This window comes from Podarcis bocagei, assembly GCF_964188305.1.
Source record: "Podarcis bocagei genome assembly, chromosome: 13".
In the NCBI taxonomy this organism is placed as follows: Eukaryota; Metazoa; Chordata; class Lepidosauria; order Squamata; family Lacertidae; genus Podarcis; species Podarcis bocagei.
In genome coordinates, this window is record NC_138138.1 from 33,226,897 (window position 1) to 33,247,679 (window position 20,783).

General features: G+C 47.9%; 2 protein-coding genes across 5 annotated transcripts; one reads left to right on the top strand and one right to left on the bottom strand.

The window, feature by feature from the left end:
* Nucleotides 1-3: 3 nt before the first annotated feature.
* Nucleotides 4-6,439, bottom strand: ATF5 (activating transcription factor 5). The gene is made up of 4 exons (XM_081165504.1): nt 6,136-6,439; nt 3,698-3,826; nt 2,323-2,601; nt 4-1,148 (listed from the first exon to the last, which is right to left on the bottom strand). Exons 3-4 carry the CDS (start codon nt 2,498-2,500, stop codon nt 505-507), a joined length of 822 nt encoding a protein of 273 aa, XP_081021630.1. The 5' UTR covers nt 2,501-2,601; nt 3,698-3,826; nt 6,136-6,439; the 3' UTR covers nt 4-504.
* A 7,096-nt stretch (nt 6,440-13,535) lies between these two features.
* Nucleotides 13,536-20,301, top strand: LOC308570478 (uncharacterized protein). Of its 4 annotated transcripts, none has more exons than XM_081165346.1 (4): nt 13,536-13,741; nt 14,731-14,892; nt 16,154-16,906; nt 18,288-20,301. In XM_081165346.1, the coding sequence occupies exons 3-4, from the start codon at nt 16,187-16,189 to the stop codon at nt 19,101-19,103; spliced, it is 1,536 nt and encodes a 511-aa protein (XP_081021472.1). In that variant the 5' UTR covers nt 13,536-13,741; nt 14,731-14,892; nt 16,154-16,186; the 3' UTR covers nt 19,104-20,301. The 4 variants fall into 4 exon arrangements, with proteins under 4 accessions (XP_081021472.1, XP_081021474.1, XP_081021475.1 ...); XM_081165348.1 differs by lacking the exon at nt 13,536-13,741 and adding an exon at nt 13,775-14,181; XM_081165349.1 differs by lacking the exon at nt 13,536-13,741 and adding an exon at nt 14,194-14,483.
* The last annotated feature ends 482 nt before the right edge of the window (nt 20,302-20,783 follow it).

The window sequence follows — 20,783 nt, forward strand, 5'->3', positions numbered from 1 at the left end:
GCAGGTGTTCAAAACAAGTGTTTATTGGTGCATAGTTGAAAAGGTGCAAGAAAGTAGTGCTATATAGTGTACATACGAAAAAGCCATCTCACAGCCTTGAGACTGTTGTCTGTTCCCTGATTTGGGGGACAAGTAAGGATGGGGAAGGAGAAAGAGAGAGAAAGAGAGGTACTATCCTGTCACAGCCCACCCCAAAAAACCTGAAACGATTTCCAAAACTAGCTTATCTTGGACCTTTACACATCAGCAATCCTCATTTTCTCCAAATGTAATCCATTCTCCCCCTGATTTGTGCAGAGTTCAGTAGCCCCACAACTCTGAATCTGTCTTGTATAGTTCGTCTACATGGCCCTAACCTCATGCAGGCTCCTAATTCCCAACACATCCCAAACTTTATTCCTACATGCTTGATCTGTTCTTGTCTACTTCTGGTATCCCCATGGTTTCTCCTTGAGGCTATTATTTGGGGAAGTGGAGAGAGAATTGATACACAGCCCCCTGCCTTTAGGGGGAGGTGCGCTGGCGCTGACTTCGTGCCTTATAGACTTCAATGAGAAGGTCTTTTACATACTGGATTTCTCTCTCAATGGATTCTGCTTTCTCGCGCAGCTCACGATTGCGTGCCTCCAGGGCCTGGCACTCATCCCCCAGTGCCTCATGTTCAGCCCGCTTGCGCTGACGGTACCGCAAGGCTGCTGTCTTGTTCTGGTCTCGCTTCTTCTGGCGCCGGTCCCCCTTGGGTGCTAGGGCAGATGACCGTTGTAATGGGGCATGGACATCACTGCCCTGCAGGGGGAGCTCAGTAGGCACTTCTCCGCCATAGATCTCCAGCAATTCTAAGCAGCTTGAATCCAAGGTCTGCAGGGGAGCAGGTGCAGGGTGGTGGTCGAGGGGTTGAAAACCATCACCAAAGGGGAAGTGGAAGTTCCCATCAGAGGGAGGGGTGCTGGGTGCTACCTGGTCTGGTGAGAGTGACTCCTCCAAGAAATAATCCTCCATCTGCTCCAACTCTTTCTTGAGCAGTGAGGCCATGGCCTCCAGGTCCGGAGCAGGAGGGGAGGGCAGTGAGAGTGGCGAGGGCTCCCCTGACACACTCAGGAGCGTGGCCAGGTCTGTGCGCTCCGTCATCCAGTCTGAGAAGCCATCGCCTACAAACAAGCAGGAAGAAAGTCAGCTGTAGACAGGCAAGTATGAATCTACAAGACTGCTAGAAAGCTGACCCCATCAACTTCTACACATGAAAGTGGACAAACTGGGAGCCAAGAGCTCTTGCACATTAGGCAGTTGGTACATATGGGATATTCTGGAGACAGCCACATGTCAGAATAAGCACAGGAAGGAGTGGATCAAAATATGGAGCAACCAGAAGCCACATGTGGGAAAGGGTAGGAGGAAAGTAAAAGAAATTAAAAGACTCTAATTGAAGCCTTCTCCAGTCCTTTTATTGGTTGTAAAACAGCTATTCACCTTTTGGCTTTCAAGCTGTCTAGTATATTTGTGAGTCTTGCGTCTTTTTAAAAAAATAATTGAATACTGTGTAAGGAATATCAAGAGGATAATATTCAAGGGGAATAATAGGTTATGAATCTTGGGGGGGGGGGGGGAATGCTAACCCTTGATGGAGTGGCATAGCCACCACTGCTTTCACAGTCCTGCTTAAGATGGGAAGGGAGTATGGAAGAATACATTTTCACAAGCTGGAGCAGCAAAGAGGCCTGGATCAGGTCTGTTGCTGTCGTACGATAGCAGGCTTTTCTGGCCTATACTCACCCCCTCCATGAAATGCCCCAGTGGTAGCTCCCACACAGCTGCTGTTGGGGCAAGGCCATTGAAGTACTCCTCACAAATGGGGCTGGAGCCATAGCTCAATGTTAGAGCATTGCTTTGCATGCCCCAGGTCCCAATTTCAATTTGTAGGCATCTCCAAGTAGGGTGAGATAATCTCATCTAAAACTCTGGAGAGCTGATGACAACCCCGAGCTACACAGCCAATGATCTGACTCAATATAAGGAAGCTTCCTGTGTTAATGGCAGAGACCATCCAGGCGGACACCTCCACCCATCAAAACCCTCTCCAGCACAGAGGATCATCAGATGGGATTGCTCTGTCCACTCTCAAATATATCTGATTTGCTGATACTTTGGTGTTTCCCAATGCTGTAGCAGTTTTATGAGCAATGCTTAGAAGAACTACAATCTATGTCAATGCTAGTTTCTCAATGACCTTCAGGGAAAAGATTCCCCTTTCCTGCTGTACCTGGAACAGTTCCCCACAGCCCTCAGACTCCAGCTTATGGTTCCTCCCCTGCTCAACCTACTCACCTGTCAGCAATGGGCGCTCCATGCTGAGGGCAAAGCCCTCATCCACAGGTCCGGCAAGCAGCTCGCAATGACCGGCGTGGGGCAGCCGGTGCTTGAGCAGCTCCGGCCTGCAAGACATGGTGCTAGCTGGGAGCATGGTCAGGTCCAGGTCCAGGGTCAGTGCCGCCAGCAGGGACATCGTAGAAATGGTAATTCAGGGTCGACACAGGATTGGGATGCAGCACGCAAGGAGTAGCTCGGCTCCTGCAGGCAGGGATAGTGGTGGTGGCAAAAAGGGACCTGGAGGAGGAGGAAAATACAGGTCAGAAATGCAAACAGTTCACCATTTGGGTAGAGGACTGGAGAAAAGGCCAGATCCCTTCCTACTCCATACCAGTCTTAGCTTACCCATCTCAAACTGGAACTTTAACTTTTTTGTTCTGCTAGAGGATTTAAATGATATCAGAGCAGACAACAGGACTTGCAATGCAGGCCTTCGTATGTTGTTAGGCGGTTAGCTGTGGCCTGGACCACTCCCCACCTCCAGTCCTACAACCTTCCTAGCTTCTCTCTCCCCTCCCCCCACATCAAGAGTATTATCCAGATGGACGCAGCATGTGTATGTTGCACAATTCCTGCCAGCATAGCCTTTGGGAGAAGTGTTTCATGATTCCGACCATGTGGCATCCACAGTACAAGCTCTGGACCATTCGACTGCTGGTTTCAGGTGTCATGAAAGGGCAACATATGGTAGATCCCATTGATTATCACTGTATTTTGACTGCCAGGGATAGAACAGGCATTTGTGGGACTTTCCGTCTTGCGTGCCAAAATAACCTGGCTGCAAAACAGCATAAAAAAAAAGCTTGGGCCAGCCCTATAGAAGCGCTACGCCCTTGGAACAGTGGAAAATCTCCCTAGAGGTTTAGCATGGGCAGGGATAGACAAGCCGCGCTCCCCCCCCCCCCATCTGCCTTATGCGCTGGGAGGGGAAGAGGGCGGGGACATGTCATCGCGCACCTGCTTCTCCCGGTGAGGTTTGGCATGACGCACCTGCTCCCTTCCCTAGAGAGCCCAGAAGAGCAACCCTCGAGCCCCGAGAACAGAGGGAGCAGATTTCTCTATGCGTTTTTTCTGTTGGGGGGGGGTCGTGCTGTTCTACAGCAATATGCTGTAGAACACTATGCGGGCGTTAGGAAAACCTCGAGGTCTAGCAACACGCCCCCACCCATTGCGTTTCGGTCTGTATCCTCAACGCCCCCCGGGATTGCAAAAAGAGATACAGGGAGGGAGGAAGGGCGAAAGGGACCCGGCCGCACCAAGAGGCAGCTCGATCCCCAACCCGCTTTTCCTAAAGATGGGTTCTGCCAGCGGAAGCCCCAAAAGATCTACTTACTCCATTATGCTTGTTTCGTTGCAGCGTGCAATACACGCTTGTTCGCTTCAAGATCCGCGCAGCTCTAGAAAGCCATGTCCTCGATCTCGCCCACGCGTCGCCGCTCTCCGTCTGAATCCTCTGTTGTATCTGTGTCGAGAAAGGAATGAGTCATAGCGGGGTGGAGTCTTCCTATATATCGCTCCAGCCGCCCTAGCCGCAGCGCCCGCTCGTCGCGTATCCATCCACCGGCCCTTTCCCTCGACATTGCGCATGCTCCTTTTGGAACGGGATTGTAATCTGTTTATCCTTCCTTAAAACATATTCTTTCTTCCACGCTAGAAAACGCGCGGTTAGTTCGTAGCTAATTCTTTTAAAATAAAAGTGTTTCGGTGAGGAACTTCCCGAGGAATGCAGAGCTGAGCTGCGGTTAGTTGAGCGAGATGCATGTACTCTGCACGTGCTCAAAGGCAGCCTTGTGATCTAAGGACACCTGTTCAGAGGTTGAGCCTTGAAAACGAGGTTGCTGGCTAATTCCTTCTCTACTCGAATTAAGTTATGGCATTACAGGTGCAGAGTGTCCTGGCTCAGTTTAGCCTGGTAGGACATGAGCAAGTAAATCATACTTGGCATATACTGTACCCAGCCATACTTTTGCTAATGCACAACAGCTCTCGGGTTGAACAGGTGTTTTCCATGGAGGAATAAAAAACAGAAAGGTGACCTACAACCCAGATCAATTTTCTCTTCTGGTTCTTTGAACTTTCTTTACTAGCAAGAAGATTTGAAGAAAAGGTGGGAGAGGAGGGAGGGATCATGGTGAAGACCCTCTGCTTCTAAGTCATTGATGGGACTTCACTGCTGCTTCTACTTCTGCATGCAGTTTTCAAGTGATTTCTGATCTTTGCCTGTTCCCAACAACTTTATGCCTTAGGTCCTTCATGCTCCTATTGTGTGATCTAAGAGGCTGAGATCACAAAGCATCATGTGATAGGATAATGAAACATGAAAAGGATCCAATCTAGATCAAATATTTGCTCTAAGTGGGTGGGTGAGTTATTTCCCACTGATATAGACTGCCACATGCTTCCATCACAATCACACAAATAATGTGTGCTCCTTGTTTCAAATGATAATATTTGAATATTGGGTCTTAGATGTGGCATCTTTCTCTGACAACACTAGCTGGTGTGAGCAGTGTGACTTGCACAGTTGAAAATAGTGGAGGTTGCCAAGCTTGGCTGTCTTCCACTGCAAACAAAACAGTAGACCAAGTGGGTCTTTCCCAACTCAACAAATGTCAGTCCCTCTCGTCCCTCTGATTCACAGGGAGAGCACCAAAAAGTCTCCACAGAGTAGTGTGCAAGATTTTAAGATGCACCTTCAATCACCCATCCCAAAGAATCCTGGGTAACATGAAAGCTTGCACATTTGCTTCTTGATTCTCAAAAAGCTGGCGTATAACTCTCATTGGAATATACTTCTTTTTAACCATCTAACGTAGATATTAAACCCCTGGCCCCTCTCTTTTCTATACAGTATTTAGCACTCAAGTGGTTAAAGAAGATTTTAAGATCCTCTCCTCTGCCCCCAAATTGAAAATGAGATCATCACAAGCCGGTCTTTGGGCTTGAATGTTTATGCCTGCCTACAATGTCCACATGTTAGTAAGAACTAGATGGTACGGTATTTCAGAACTATTTTACCAGTGCAGAGAGCAGAACACACACAGCAAAGGCAGCCGCGATACGGCACATTGCACTAGGGTTGCATCAGCTGTGGGTGTACCAGGATAAAGAAGGGGAATTCTCAGTTGCTTCTCATTGGCTACTGGACAGGCAAGTGCGGCATCAAGATTAGCTTCAGGAACTGTCCATCTAACAGGAGGCCAGCAACTCAGGCCCGCCTCCTGCAACGGCCTGCTGAGGTTGTCACAAATGCTTCCCACATATGTTGAAGTGGCTCCTTTTATTTAGCGTCCCTGAAAGTGAGGAAGCTTTTGCATTACATAGGTCTCCTATCAGGCAACAACTGTGAAGGCTGTTGTTACTATGTTGCTGCTAATCAGGATAAGAGCTACAAAGAATATAGGAATCGCAGAAGTATCACCATGGTTTTAGGGAGAGAATTTAAAGCTTATTCTAGCAGAGGAGGGAGTCACTGCTGGCCATGGCACTGCCATCTGCTTCTGAAATCAGTCCCACTCAGAAAGGTCCATCTGTATCGACCTGAGATGAGTAACAGAATGTAGATTTCTGAATGTAGAATCTGCATGTCAAGAGGGAAAATAAAAAAAATGAAACCCTTGCTATTTGTACTGTGAGGTTTTAAAATTCAGATTCTTCTGATTTATTTATTTTTTGTAGTGAATTTGGATGAAGGTTAGCCCTTGAAATCAGGTCTTTTTTCACTGCCATCATGCTGAATTTTTAAATGTGTGGGATTCATTATACTCTTACCTCTTTACTCCTGATCGAGTTAATAACATTGACATCTTCTTTCCATTTATTCTTGAATTCAGTTATTTCTTTCTTGTTACCCTTGCCTCTGTCTTCCCTTTGTCATCGTGGCAATAGAGTTTGGATAGAAATGCTGCTTCAGGCACTGAAGGAGAGAGTCGTTGTCAAAGGACTTGTAATTATTGAAGAACATTGAACAGAGATTTTATCTTATTGGCCAATGCTTCCCATAACATGGTAATAAAAACTGTCAGTTCCGAGACAATAATAATCTGGAAAGTCCCTATTATCCGCCTCCTCCTTTTCTCTCCCTGTTCTGACTAACGTCTCTTCCTGAACTGACTCCAACTGGCTCCATCTGCCTTGGAATGCTTCTGCCCATCATGAGCGACATTCCAAACGACTCAATCAGCAAAATTTGGATAGTAAGCTCCTTGGGGCAGGGAGCAGTCTTTTTTTGCTTAGATTATTATGTTAAGCTCTGTGGGATGGATGAAGGAAAAAATGCTGAGCTTGAATCCTGGCAAGAAATCCTGGCACTGTAAGCAGTTCCTGTGTCAGAGAAACTGGCCCATTGTCTGCCCTGGACAGATGGAGGAGGAGGAGCACATTTTGTTTGGGTGTGCACCCAGGAATTATTTGTGCATTTATTTATTCATTTATCATTTTGAGGAAAGGAGAAGGGAAAACGACAAGACAAGCAAATAAGGACAAGGAAGAGGCAAAAAGCTAACAAAACAACCACAAGAAGTGTGCTCACAAAGCCGAAACAGGAGATTTTTCCTGAAGAGGGGGGAAAACAAACTCATGCCAAAGTGACCAGAGGCAGGGCTGATTTGGAAGGCTGAGGGCACCAGACCCTCAAAGTGTCCCTATTTTCGAGGGATGTCCCTGATTTACAGAAGACATCCCAGTTTCTGAATTGATCCCAGAATGTCCCACTTTTCCTTAGGTTTTCCCTATTTTCATTGGAAAAATGTTGGAGGGTATGGTAAGATGTCCCTATTTTCAATGGAGAAATGCTGGAGGGTATGGAGTTATATGACTCCTGGGCTGTCTGAGGGCAATCCTGTATAGGGAAGTGGTTTTTTTTTAAGGTTTAATGTTTTATTATGTTTTATATATGCTGGAAGCTGCCCAGAGTGGCTGGGGCAATCCAGTCAGATGTGAGGGGTAGTAAAATTATCATTATGGAATGGGACGTCCCTATTTTCATCGGAGAAACGTTGGAGGGTATGAGGCAGGATGGCTCTTTCTCCACACTTGCAGGCCACAAAAGCAGCCCCTCACCCCCACAGATCTCTCTCCACAAAAGATGGCAGCCTATGGGGCTGGGAGAGCTTGGCCACAGTAGTCCAGGCATTGGTGAATCCAAGACTAGATTACTGCAATGTACTCTAGGTGTGGAGTTTCCCTTGCACTTGGTCTGGAAATGGCAGTTAGTGCAGAATGATTGTTAGCGTGGTCAGCATATAACACCCATGCTCAAAGATCCGCTAGTTTGTTGCCAGATTCTGGGGGTGGGCAGTAAGGTTTTGGAGGGGACACAGTTGTGTGTGCCCTACAGCCTGTGTTTCGTTGCCTTAGCTAGCTGGCTGACTTCAGTTGTGGCAAAGACAGCAGCCTTGTCACCAGTACCAAAGATTCAATTTACAGCTTAGTCAGCTTATGTGTGTGGAAGGTGAGTTGAGAGGCACCTTTGCTTCATGCAGCAAAACGTATTGAGCCAGCCCTGACTAAAGGCTTCTTGTACTGCTTTCAATAGAATTTAGCCACTTCCAGAAAAGCTCCTAGCAGCTGCTGTCAGATTGTCCAATCTCACACTGGGAAATGTCCCTTATGCAAGAGAATTGGGATCTCATGTTCACTGAAAGGCAATCCACACATGGAAATGCAGTTCTAGTGTTCTGGCTGGGCCAAGTTTTGAACCTCAGAAAACCCGTTAGCTTCATCTTAACAACTCTCATGTCAGATTTTTCAAACTGCATTTTCACTAGTGAGAAGCTCCTTTGGCCTGTGGAGTTTCTTACTTGTAAACACTCCTAAGGCAAAATAGGAAGCGGAAGATAATTCCCAGACCATCAGTTTATTGTATCGGATGCAGTTTTTAAAAATCACCTTTGAATTTCAGAACTTGTGATTTCACAGACCATTTGAGGATCTCTGGTGAAAAACTGAGTGAATCTCTGTGGTACTTTGAATTGTTTGCTCCACTGGCAACGGCAAGGCCTGGCCAAGAGGCCACCCTCTGCTGCCTTGACCCCTGGCCAGTTCTCTCTTGCTGTAGGGTGACCCTTGCCTTGCCAACTGCATTCCTGGAGGTCAATAGCCCAGAAGGGGCAGAGGTTGCCGTATGCAGCCAGCATGGCGGGGACAAGGCCTCTGTCTCCTGGATTACCCCTGTATGTTATTTTCTCTGCCCTTTTGCCGGCCATGAAGGCAGCACGTGGAGATTGCTAACTGTGGCTGGTTAATGAGGCCAGGAAATCTAGGACTTTTGGGTGCCTCTGTCCCTTGCATTAGTTCTATTATTGTTGTTATTTATATAGCTTTAGAGTAACAAAACCAAACAAAAAGCAGGTCCCTGCCCCAAAGCACTTACAGTTAGGGTTGGGCAAATCTAGCACTTTTGGTTTTCCCTCAGTTTTCCAGATTGAAATTCATTTCCACATAAGTTTGCATTTTTTAAAAAAGCTCCTCGTGAAAAATTAATTGCATTTTAGTAAGAACTCCCTCTAATAAGCAGATCTGAATGCAATTTTGATAGACAACATTTTCCAATAATACAATGCATTTGGTATGACATTTTCACTAATACATGCATATTTATGCACACTTGACCCCAGTGTATGCGTTTTTGTACGCAATGTCTCAGGAAGCACAATGCAACATTTGGAGATGTGCATATTTTGAAGGTTGCCTGTGTTTCAGTTCTCATTAGTTTTGGAAAGTTTAAATTAGGTAGATTTGCCTTTAAACACGAACATAATTTAATTTCTCTTGCGCCCCTACTTATGGTTCACAGTTTACTGTGAGGGAGGCAACAGAAGGGGGGGGGGGAGATGGAAACAAAGATCAAGTGGGAAAACCTAACCAGTCAGTGCAGCATCGGAAGCTTAGTTTCAGTACAGAATGAGGACCACGGGGTTGTGCCAAAGGTGTCATAGAAAAGGGACTTTTGCTGATTGCCACAAAGTTGGGTGGGAATGACTGGCCCCCAGGGTTGGCCCAGGACCTGCTGCCTGAAATGAAAGGCAAGATGTCCCTGCACTGGGGCGTAGCTAGCTGCTCTGGCACCTGGAGTGGCAGGGGTGGGCTGTGGCCGTCCTCCCAGGGGGGCACCACGGCGATCCACCCAGGGGGACGCCATGGCAAGCTGCCCATGGAGTCCGCCTGGCAGACGCAAGCCCCACACTCCTATTTTGGGCAGTGCAGGGCCCTGAGCCACCGCGTCACTCCCAGGAGAGACGCGTGGCTCAGGTGTGCTGCAGGCCAGGCCCCGCAGTAAGTGCCACCCCCTGCAGTGTACCATTTTGTCACCCCCTCAGGGATGACACCTAGGGGGACTGCACCCCCTGCACCCACACCCATTCCATGTACAGAAGCTGACAGATTTCCTCCTCTGCAAACTTTGCAAGACATTTGTAGCTATGCAAAACCTGAGGTGCTTCGGATAGCAGACCACGCTTCACAGGAAGAAAAAAAGACAAAACAGGCAGCTGATGCTTATACATAGATACACATTGTTATAAATGGGTAGCTCGGACTGTAATGTGCCAAAGGGAGAAGTGGATGGTCTTGCCTTCTGGCAGGGAATGGTTGGACTGTTGAATTTGTGGCAGAAAAGATACCTAGAATGAAGCCTGTCTGCAATCTATGCACATACACAGAGAGGGAGAGAGAGAGGAGACAAGTAGCCCTTGCAATATTTCCTAGGTGTGGAGATGCTGGCTGCAATTAGGAGGGAAATGCACTCTGTATATGCACATAAGCAACCATTTTCTAATACTAAAACTATTCCAAGGTTGATCCTAAGCCTTGGCTTGAAGCAAACTCTGCTGACCTTGAAAGCCTTTTCCACCTTTTGTGAGGCCCACTAAAAGTACTTGGGGTTTTTTTGTTTTGTTTTTGGCATGCTGAACAAAGTTCCCCATGGAGTATTGTGTAACTAAATGTTGGCTCCATCCTCATCACAACCTCCAAGTCTCCATGGTGACCATGGCTGGCTCCCCACCTCTCTTTGGTGAGTTGTCATGGAGATTCCTTTAAAAACTCAGGGGAACTGAAGTGTTCCAGCCAGTCCTTCCTTGAAGCTCAGGGCAGGGTGAAACATAAAATCCTGTGGGGAGTTACTGTCAGCTTTTCCACTGAGACTTTGTAGGAAAACATACTTGGGTTGTGGAAATGCAAGGCAGCCACTCTTCCCATTTACCTGAGGCAGTCCCTGTCTTCTGATAGTCAATTACTATCCCTTTCTGACGGAGATTTTATTTATTTAACTCAGGTATTCATTCATTCCACATTGCATTAACACCTCTACATCCAAAAAACACCCAAGTCATTTACTGAAAAAGAAAATAAATGGATGCTGGCGATACCGTCTTTTAATGTTGTTATGTGCACTAAAGAGGGTGTTCACCTGTCCTACTTTACAGAGGACAGTCCTCAGTTTGGAGTCCTGACCAGTTCAATGTTGTGTACACACCATACATTCAAGGTACTTTCCCCCCACAAAAAAAGAATCCTGGGAACTGTGGTTTGTTATGGGTGCTGGGGATTGTAGCTCTGGGGTGATAAACTATAGTTCCTATGAGACTTTAAACATATGCTAGGTATGCAGCCTCAACTTGGTTTAGAGAGAAAAAGCTATCAGAAAGCCTTCAAGTTGGTCATCAACAGTTGGCATCTAGACAGCAGACTGAAAATGAGGCACTTCTAGGGTGACCTAGTCATCCACCTACATCTACCTTTGCTCCAGTACCAAAGCATGAACCCACAGTTCTGCCCCCCCTGTCCTCCCTGGTGTAAGGTATTGCATTTTTATGAACGTTAAAGTGCATCTATTCATATGAATTAGTGTATGCACATTTTATTGAAATCATCTTTGGCCCTCTTTTTCAGGGGTGGAAGGGTAGGATATATACCGGTAGCTATAGCTGTTCTTGGATTGAGCTATCTGTGAAATGGTAACCTCGTGGTTGGATTACTGCAATGCACTCTGGGGGGGGGGGCTACTCTGGAAAAATAGAATTGTAAAGTTGGGAGGGACCCTGTGGATCATCTATTTAAACCCTCTGCAATGCAGGAATACGCAGCTGTCCCATATGGGGATCAAACCTGCAACCTTGTCACTATCAGCACCATGTTCTAACCAACTGAGCTATCCAGAAGAAGTTGTTCTGGAGGCTACAGCTGGTACAGAAAGCAGCAGCTAGGTTGCTTGTGGGTGGGTGGGTGGGACATTGGATAGAACACCTTTGCTATCCCAATCCCGCAATGGCTGTAGCTATATATCCTGCCTTTCCTCTGGAAGAAGCCCAGGGTGACAAGCACATCAACAATAAAGCATATATTTTTTAAAAAGCATTCTGAAAACAGTTACATTCTAAAAAGCTTAAAACATTCTCTGAACCAGTGATCTCAGGGTTGCCAGGAACAGTGTTTCATGCCAGGGAATTTTTGATTTCCTCCTGAAAGTCAATAATGTAAATAATGAGGGAGACAGATGCACCTCACCAGAGGAGGACATACCAAAAATAGGGAACAACAGGTCAATGCCAACCATGCAATCACCAGCAGCAGTGGCATCACCATGAAGCTTTATTTGGTTGGCACTTAGGTCCTAAGCCATTTAGGGCTCCATCTGCTACTACTACTACCTTTAATTGGGCCCAGTAGCTCACTGGCAGCTAGTGCAGTGCTTTCAGGACCGGTGACACCTGATCTCACTGGATCCCACCCTAGTTTCAGCCTATCTTCAAGGGCAGCCCCACAAACACACGGTCTTAGCTGGTATAAAAAAAAGCTTTCCTATGTTCCTGAATTTGGCCCATGACCAGCATGGTAATGCAAATCAATGCTATACGGCATTTTCTTATAGTGTGGACGGCTAAAATCTCTGTTATTATCAATTAAAAAACAACAACCAGAGTGACATTCTCAGTTTTAACCAGATCTATTACTGAGAGACTAGCTTCTCTTCCAAGGTTCGAAACATTCTTCTCCAGGGAACATTTACAGCCTTGTTGACATTGCTGAGGCAATGAACACAACTCAGGGACTGTGTTTACTACCTCCGGTTAGTGTACTTGGCATCTGAACAGCTCCAGCTTCTTCCATCTAAGGAAGGTGCTATCTGTGGCCCTATGGCCCTAAGCTACTAAAGGTAATGGGGCCCTTTATATGTCCAACTATCCTTTGCCAACAACAAATTGTCATGGTTTTTTTGTGTTGACTATATGCTATATGGTAATTTATGGACCTAATAGGTATCTAAAGCCATTTGCCACTGTTGCTGTATGTAGGTTTTATTTGATTTGTTTTTTCTCTTATATTTTGGAAATGTACATCCAGGTTTTTCCCCCCTTTACATTTTGGGGGAGGGCAAGAGAGTGGGGCCCTAAGCTATAGCTTGTTTAGCTTATACGTAAATCCGGCCCTGTCGGACTACAATGCTCTTCAGCCCTTGACCATGAGCCACGCTGGTTTCATGTAAAGGAAATTCCGAATAAACATCAGGAAGAGCTTTCTGACAATAAGAGCTGTTGGACAGTCTCCCTTAGGAAGTGCTGGCCTCCAGTGGCGTAGCGTGGGTTGTCAGCACCTGGGGCAAGGCAAGTAATTTGCGCCCCCTAACCTGTGGATTTGCGCCCCCTAACCCTAACCCCCAGATGTTGCGCCCGGTGCGGCCGGCCCCCCCTGCACCCCCCACGCTACGCCACTGCTGGCCTCTCCTTCCTTGGAGGTTTCCAAGCAGAGGCTGGATGGCCATCTGCCATGGATGCTTTAGCTGAGATTCCTGCATTGCTAGGGGGCTGGACTAGATGACTCTGGGGGTCCCTTCCAACTGTACAATTCTATGATGGAAGGGGGGAGAGGGAGTAGGTCAGCCCCCCCCCCTTAATTGATCAGAAGACGCAACACATAATTTGCACCACAATGCCCGCTAACGGGGGGGGGGTGCTCAAATATTTTACTGGGGCGGAGCTAAGGGCCCCTCGACGTTGGCTCCTAGGTAGCAAAGAAAGGGGCGACCAGTGGCGCGGGAGGAAGAGGGAAGAGAAGTTACTGGGTGCTTGATCCATTGCGGAATCCAATGCGGAGCGGGAGGGGGCAGCGAGACGGTGCATGCGCACTTGCGATGGAAAGCAAGCGGGGTGTGTATGTTGGGGGGGGCTGCTAAGACATGCACCAGCGTTGCTGCTGCAGCTGCCGCCGCCTGGAAGTGCTGCCGGGTCTGCAGAGAGGAAGAGGAGGGCGGCCCAAGTCTTGGTGCGATTGCGTGTCCGCCAGGAAGGGGTCGGGTTGGGGGAGCTCCGAAGCGGCGCCGGCGCGAAAGGGGCGGAGGAAGGAGGAGCGAGACAGAGGAGGCGGGCGGCTCCGCAGGGTGAGTCGCGGCAAGGCTCGCCGCCCCCCTCTCTCCCGAGTCCCGCAGGCAGGCAGGCGAGGAAGGGGTTCGCGCCACCCCACCCTAGGGCGCCCACAGAGGGAGGCGGTGCAGCCCCTCTCGGGCGCGGCTCCGTGAACCCAGATCCCCAAAGGCTGCCAGTGCTCCCGTGGCAACCCCTGAGCCATCCTCGAAGGGGAGGGTCAGAAGGGAGAGAACCTCCCCGCAGAGGTGGAAGGAGGGACGTGGGATCCTTGGCTCGCCCCATGGAGGAAGTGGGGAACCTGATTTTATTTTATTTTAGCAACGCCGAGGTGGTCCGTCTGCCCCCTCTGCCTTCCGCCCCCATTTTCCTTCTTAGCAGTGGATTCAGACGTGCTACACACAGTTTGTGAAACAGAATACGAGAATTCCAATCGCTTCCCTCAACTCAGCGGGATGTAATGCCATTTGATCTGCCATCCTCACTTCCTTACCTAAATAAAAGAAAAAAGGCAGGATAGAATTGGGATGGGAGGGGGTAACATTTTTTTTTAATAAACCAACATACCAACAAACAGAAGTAGCAAAATCAATCACCATATGCTGTAGGTTCTGTCTTGCGGTACTGTGCTCTCCACCTTGAACCTAGTAAACCTCCCAAATGTTATTTGAGATGTCACCTGCTGGGTTAATGTCAGCAGGTCTTGCTGAAATCCAGTACTGTAGTCCCAGGGGTATTTTGAATTTCTGTGCCTTCAAGGTAGGGCTGTTTTGTCTGCCAGTCATTCTCAAAGGTGAAGCCGCTTAGGGCATTTGCCCATAGTAGATTGATGGATATATATACTTTTTCTAAGATGACTGGAGCATGGGTTACATTCCATATATTGTGGTGAATTTCCTGTGGTTGGGTGGTGGGCAATGTCATCAGTAGACAACACCACATTGCATGTGTTTGTGTGGCCTCCAGAGTCATATCTTTTATTGTTTTCTCCTGTTTTTTTGTGTAGGGTCAAGGAGACCAGTTAACTCCCAGCATTGTTCTTTGTTGGATTAGTTATTGAAGAGATGGCCCATACTGCTGCCAACTGCCATTTTAAAAGGATGATAGTGACAGGATCCACACTCCCATTTCACTCGCCGATAGTCTTAATATGAAGACCTTCATTTAGGTAAGTATATGAAAATGTGGCAGATCACTTGACTCCTGAGGCTTCCGCCATTTTGGATGAAAGTAGCGACACTCCTTAATCCCAGGGGCATTGTTAGAAAGTGTCTGAGGCCCTGGGCCTGTTGTGGTGGGCCACAGATCCCATGTTCCTCCTCTCTCTTGTATAAAACTTTCCTTTTAAAAAAATAAATGCCTGTAGGTCAACTGGGCACCCTGCACATCTCAGTGCTGCTGAGACTCCAGCCATGTACCACCTTAATTTTCCAGACGCATTTATACATATAAGTTACCGGTAACATATTAACATTTTGTGCAAGTTTGTGTCATTGGACTGTGCCCCAAGTCCTTTAAATACCTAGTAGTGCCTCCCGTTAGGCCTTTACTGCTTTGCGGCAGCCAGGTTTCATGATACTTGGAGAATTTGGAAATGCACAAGAATATTCGTAGAAACAGAAGGCACCCTTTCCCATAACGCAATCGCTAGTAGTTGTGGTTGGAAACTTGATTTTTCCCTTGCAGAAACACACACACAAACACTTGGAATATTTTCGTATGCACCGCGTATGTACTTTGTTGGCATTGTAAAGTGTCTTGGGAAATCAAGCTGTATTTCACACCCAACAAAACAGTATATCGTTCCAAGTTATGGAGTATATAACATCTCACAGGCACGCATTGTAGATATTAGGATGGCTTAGAACACGGCACAAAATTTACACAGAAAAGGTTTCTGTGCAGAGAATATATCGTTGACACAGGATTATTGTACAATGGTATATTTTGCTCTGCTTGGCCTTGCATGCTTGTGTTTTTCTAGTGCATGCAGTTGTGTTTACACTGTTGAATTTATCTTAATGCTGCCAGCATTTTCAGCTGTACACAGTTATTTCACATATATTCAATAAATGTTTTCCAATCTTCTCTAAACGTATGTTCTTCTTGTTCTCTTATTCCATATGTTAAGTCTGCAAGCTGCACACATTCTGTCAACTTAAGCAGCCACTCTCCTTTGATTGGGACCTCACTTGTTTTCCATTTTTGGGCTAACAAAACACGGGCTGCAGTTGTGGCATACATAAATGACTATGATTTTGAGTTGTGTGTTCAACTTTTTACCGGGTGGTTTTGGGCGAGCCACCATCCCTGACCCGTAGACTTATCTTCAGTGATAACAACGCTGACCTACCAGACAGTGTGTGAAGTGCTTTGAATAGGAATAAAAAACACTAGGCAAATTACTTGTTTTTTGTCATTTCTTGTAGAGGAGTGGGCTCGTGAAGTTAGCAGCACCCACCATGGTGGACGTTCCCTCTTCTCCTGCCCATGAAGCGGATTTCTCACCATGTCGCATACCTGAGAACGGCTCTGAGGGATCTGAGCTGCCGGTATCCCTGGAGGACTGGAACGATGGTGAGAAGGAGCTGGACTTCGCCGGAAGCTCTGTAGGCCACTCTAAGAAAAAGCACTTTCTGTGTGTCTCATTGCAAGGCAAGGATGCCACCGCCGCCACCTCCAAGACTGAGGTGAGGGTGGCAGAACTGCAACACTCCTCCCTCTCCAGCCACAAGCCCCAGCAGTGTAGAAAACAAGGGTTTGTGGCCCAGGAGGTGGGCAGGCCTATAGGCAGCATGGAGGAAGCTGGGTCTTCCCATGGGAGGCATCTACGGTCTCAGGGTGCCTGCAAGAAGAAGGGAACTGCGGAGAATGGGCAGGAGGTGCGGGAGAATCTAGACGCCCAAGCTCCCTGCTCAGATGACGTGGTGCAGCTGATAAATGAAGATGGGGTGTATTCCTCAGCCAAGCTGGTGCCCACTACAAAGGTGGCGCTCTTGTCGTGCCTGCCACAGCGTTTGGAGCACTGCAGAGGGGAGGATTTTGAGATCCGGGAGGTGATCGTGGACGAGAAGCCATTCCAGTGTGCCATCTGTGCCAAGGCTTTCAAGCGGGCATGGGAGCTGTTCAGCCATGAAGTGGTGCACAATGAGGAACGCCCTTTCTGCTGCCAACTGTGCCAGGTGAGGCGGGTGAAAGCAGGCAGGAAGCTAGAAATGGGAATGAAAGGAAAAACACACAGAGAAGTAAACCATTGGGTTTCCAGGATTAGCCTTTGGAGCAAGGTAAAAATCCAACTCGTATTTTGAGGCAGAGCTGCTGCCCATTGTTAGAAGGAACCAAATGTATTGATTCATGCTTTATAATAATTTATAATAATTAATAATAATAATTTATTATTTATACCCCGCCCATCTGGCTGGGCCTCCCCAGCCACTCTGGGCGGCTTTCTGCTTTCCCGGACCTGTAAACACCATCTAGGGCAAAGAGTCTTTCCCTGCAGCATTTTCCTTGGGAGGAAATAGTAAGGGATGTATATGTGTGTGTTTGTGTTTTGTGCTCTTTATATTGCAATAACTAAGGGCCTCCATATGTTGCTGGACTGCAACTCCCACCAGCTCTGACCATGGTGGTTGGGGCTGATGGGAGTTGTAGTCCAGCAACACCATTGTAAAGTTGCAGTTCTCATATATAACAACCAGCTGGGATGGAAGCAGTTCAGGTATTCTGATGGAATGGCAGCAGCTCAGGAAAGCCAAAGGCATTCTTTTCATTTTGGCAAACTGCTGGTAGCCACCAGTCATTCAAAAGCAATCAGAGCGCCTTACATAAGGATGTTTCATGGTTAAAAAGGTAAAGATAGAGGTACCCCTGCCCATACAGGCCAGTCGTGACCGACTCTGGGGTTGCGTGCTCATCTCGCTTAAGAGGCCGGGAGCCAGTGCTGTCCGAAGACACTTCCGGGTCACGTGGCCAGCATGACTAAGCTGCTCTGGCGAGCCAGCACCAGCACAGCACACGGAAACGCCGTTTACCTTCCCGCTATAAAGCGGTACCTATTTATCTACTTGCACTTAGGGGTGCTTTCGAACTGCTAGGTGGGCAGGAGCTGGGACCGAACGACGGGAGCTCACCCCGCCGCGGGGATTCGAACCGCCGACCATACGATCGGCAAGTCCTAGGCACTGAGGTTTTACCCACAGCGCCACCCGCATTCCTGTAAAATGGTTTCATGGTTAAGCCATACAAAAATCCAAAGAGATGACCATCTTCTCTCCTCTTCTTTTTGTAAATAATTTTTTGTTAATTTTCCATTAATAACTTTCCAATTAATAACATACCAAATCATAACACAAATAATAAAGCCAATTATACATTCCAAATCAAATAGATGACCATCTTCTTTCTGTGTGGCTTAATCAATATGATAAATGACAAGAGGCAATTTGTGCAGAGGAGCAGGCACTGGAAATTATTCCTCTGTGTCCAGCAGGTGATCCCTGGGGGTTGCTGCGTGTGTGTCAGCCTGTTGCTTTCTGCCTCGCTTTCCCTCTCCCGCTCCAGGCCTCGTTCAAGCGCCATTCGGACTACAAGAGCCACGCCCTCGTGCACACGGAAGAGCGGCCCCATCGCTGCGAGCTCTGCGGGAAGCGTTTCAAGCGCGCCTCCAACCTCGCCGAGCACCGGCGCATCCACTCGGGGGAGCGCCCTCACTGCTGCACCGCCTGCACCAAGCGCTTCAAGACTCCCTACGAGCTGCAGAGGCACATGCTGACGCACTGCGCGGAGCGGCCCTTCGCCTGCACCGCCTGTGGGAAAGGCTTTGCCGCGGCAGGGGCCCTCCTCCTGCACCAGCGGCAGCACTGCGACGACAAGCCCCACGTCTGCGGCGTCTGCGGCAAGCGCTTCGCCTACGGACACAGCCTGCGCGTCCACGAGAGGGTGCACACCGGGGACCGCCCGTTTTCCTGCGTCCTCTGCGGCAAGGCCTTCAAGCAGTCCAACGCGCTGGCCTCGCACGAGCGGGTGCACACGGGGGAGCGGCCCTTTGCCTGTGCCACGTGCGGCAAGGCCTTCAAGCAGTCCTCGTACCTGGCCATCCATGCGCGGTCTCACACTGGCGAGCGCCCCTACGCCTGCGGGGTGTGCGGCAAGGCCTTTGCACGGCCCTCACTCCTCCTGCAGCACCAGCGCGTCCACAGCTCTGAGCGGCCTCACCGGTGCCGGCACTGCAGCAAACTCTTCAAAGACTTGGCCTACCTGGCCGTGCACGAGAAGGTGCACACCGGTGAGACCCCGTACAAGTGCTCCATGTGCCAGAAGGGCTTTGCACACCCGTCCAACCTCCTTCAGCACCAGCGAATCCACCGGGATGGATAGCAAGGGCGGACGCAAAGAATAATTTGTCATTCGATGTAACTTTACGTTCCCCGACTAACAGAAACACAGCAGTTTCTGTTCACCTGTGCGCTCCAACCTGCATCAGTGCCACACGTGCATGCTGCGGTGGACGGAGAGCATCACTTGCATGCCCTTTTGCACATTCCCCAAGCCATGCTCAAGTTTGCCTGGGCGTGCGTTGTTGTACACAAATGCACTATGATTCCCCGCCCCTGCAGCAGCACGAAAATAAATAGTAGCTGGAGTATGAGGAGCAGGGCAAAATGTATTTCACACAAAATTGCACTCTCTGAGAATCTGTGCTGTAGCTTGGTTTTTCATCCTGCAGGCATGTTTCTAGTCCATAAGATTATAGAAATAATGTTGAAAACCATGCATGGTGCAGTTTTGCAAATCGGAGCCATAGGGCTGAACAGGAAATCTACAGGAGCTGCAGTGCTCTGGGTAACCCTTTGTCCTTTTCCTTAGCTAGCAAAAACAGAAGGCAATTGTGTAATATACCGTAAGCAAATGTATGCACATTGGCTTAATTTGCATAATGTGCTCCATTGACTATTTTTTAAAAGCACAGCCATGGTTCTGAGTATTGTTGTCTTATACCCTGATGGGCAGTATTGCTGACTTACCGTGCCTTGCATATTTGCAGGCGCTTACAGAACTTCCGAAAAAAGTAATTTGTGGATTCTTTCTATAAAAATGTGGGTCAATGCCAAGTCTCTCACAGTGTTGCGAGAGTGTGTTTGTGTGTGTATTGTATTATGCAGGGCCAGCCTTCCCATTAGGTAGAGCAAAGCAGCTGTCTCAGGTAGCAGATGCTGGAGGTACCATGAGGCTTGCCATATGCCACCTAAGCTAGCCTGCTACCCTCAGGTGCAGTGCAGGATGCTGACCTGTCATCATTGTTGATGTAAGATTGACTTGCCAGGCCTGCCTGTATACAGAATGGGAGGGAGGAGGTCTTAACCTGTCTTCTCTATTGTAGCTTAGGCAGAATGGGCCTCCTTCCCTCTACCGCTGCCTTTGAGCAAGAGGTGGCGTTTGCAGTATTACAGAAATAAGCTAGGGAAAATGCCATCTATATGTTTAAATTGTGAACTGCCCTAAGAGCTACAGTTATAGGGTCGGAATACAAATAATAATAATAATTTCAATTAAAAAGCAATCCTCTTTTTATTTTCTTTATGTCTTGTGATTTCCACATGCATGTAGATTATTTGTGGGATGAAAAAATTCCTGTGCTCTATAGGGTAACCAAATTGAGAAGATCAGTGGATCTCATATCCATGAACTGGAGGTTGTCTGTTCACCATACTCTCACACATGAGATTCAGATGGTGTTAATTATGTGTGTGGTCTAAAACCACTGAGCCTCTTGGGCTTGCCGATCAGAAGGTCGGCGGTTCGAATCCCCACAACGGGGTGAGTTCCCTTGCTTTGTCCCAGCTCCTGCCAACTAGCAGTTTGAAAGCATGCCAGTGCAAGTAGATAAATAGGTACCACTGTGCGGGAAGGCAAACAACATTTCTGTGCGCTCTGGCTTACGTCACAGTGTTGCGTTATGCCAGAAGCTGTTTAGTCATGCTGGCCACATGACCTGGAATAATAATAATAATAATAATAATAATAATAATAATAATAATAAATAAATAAATAAATAAT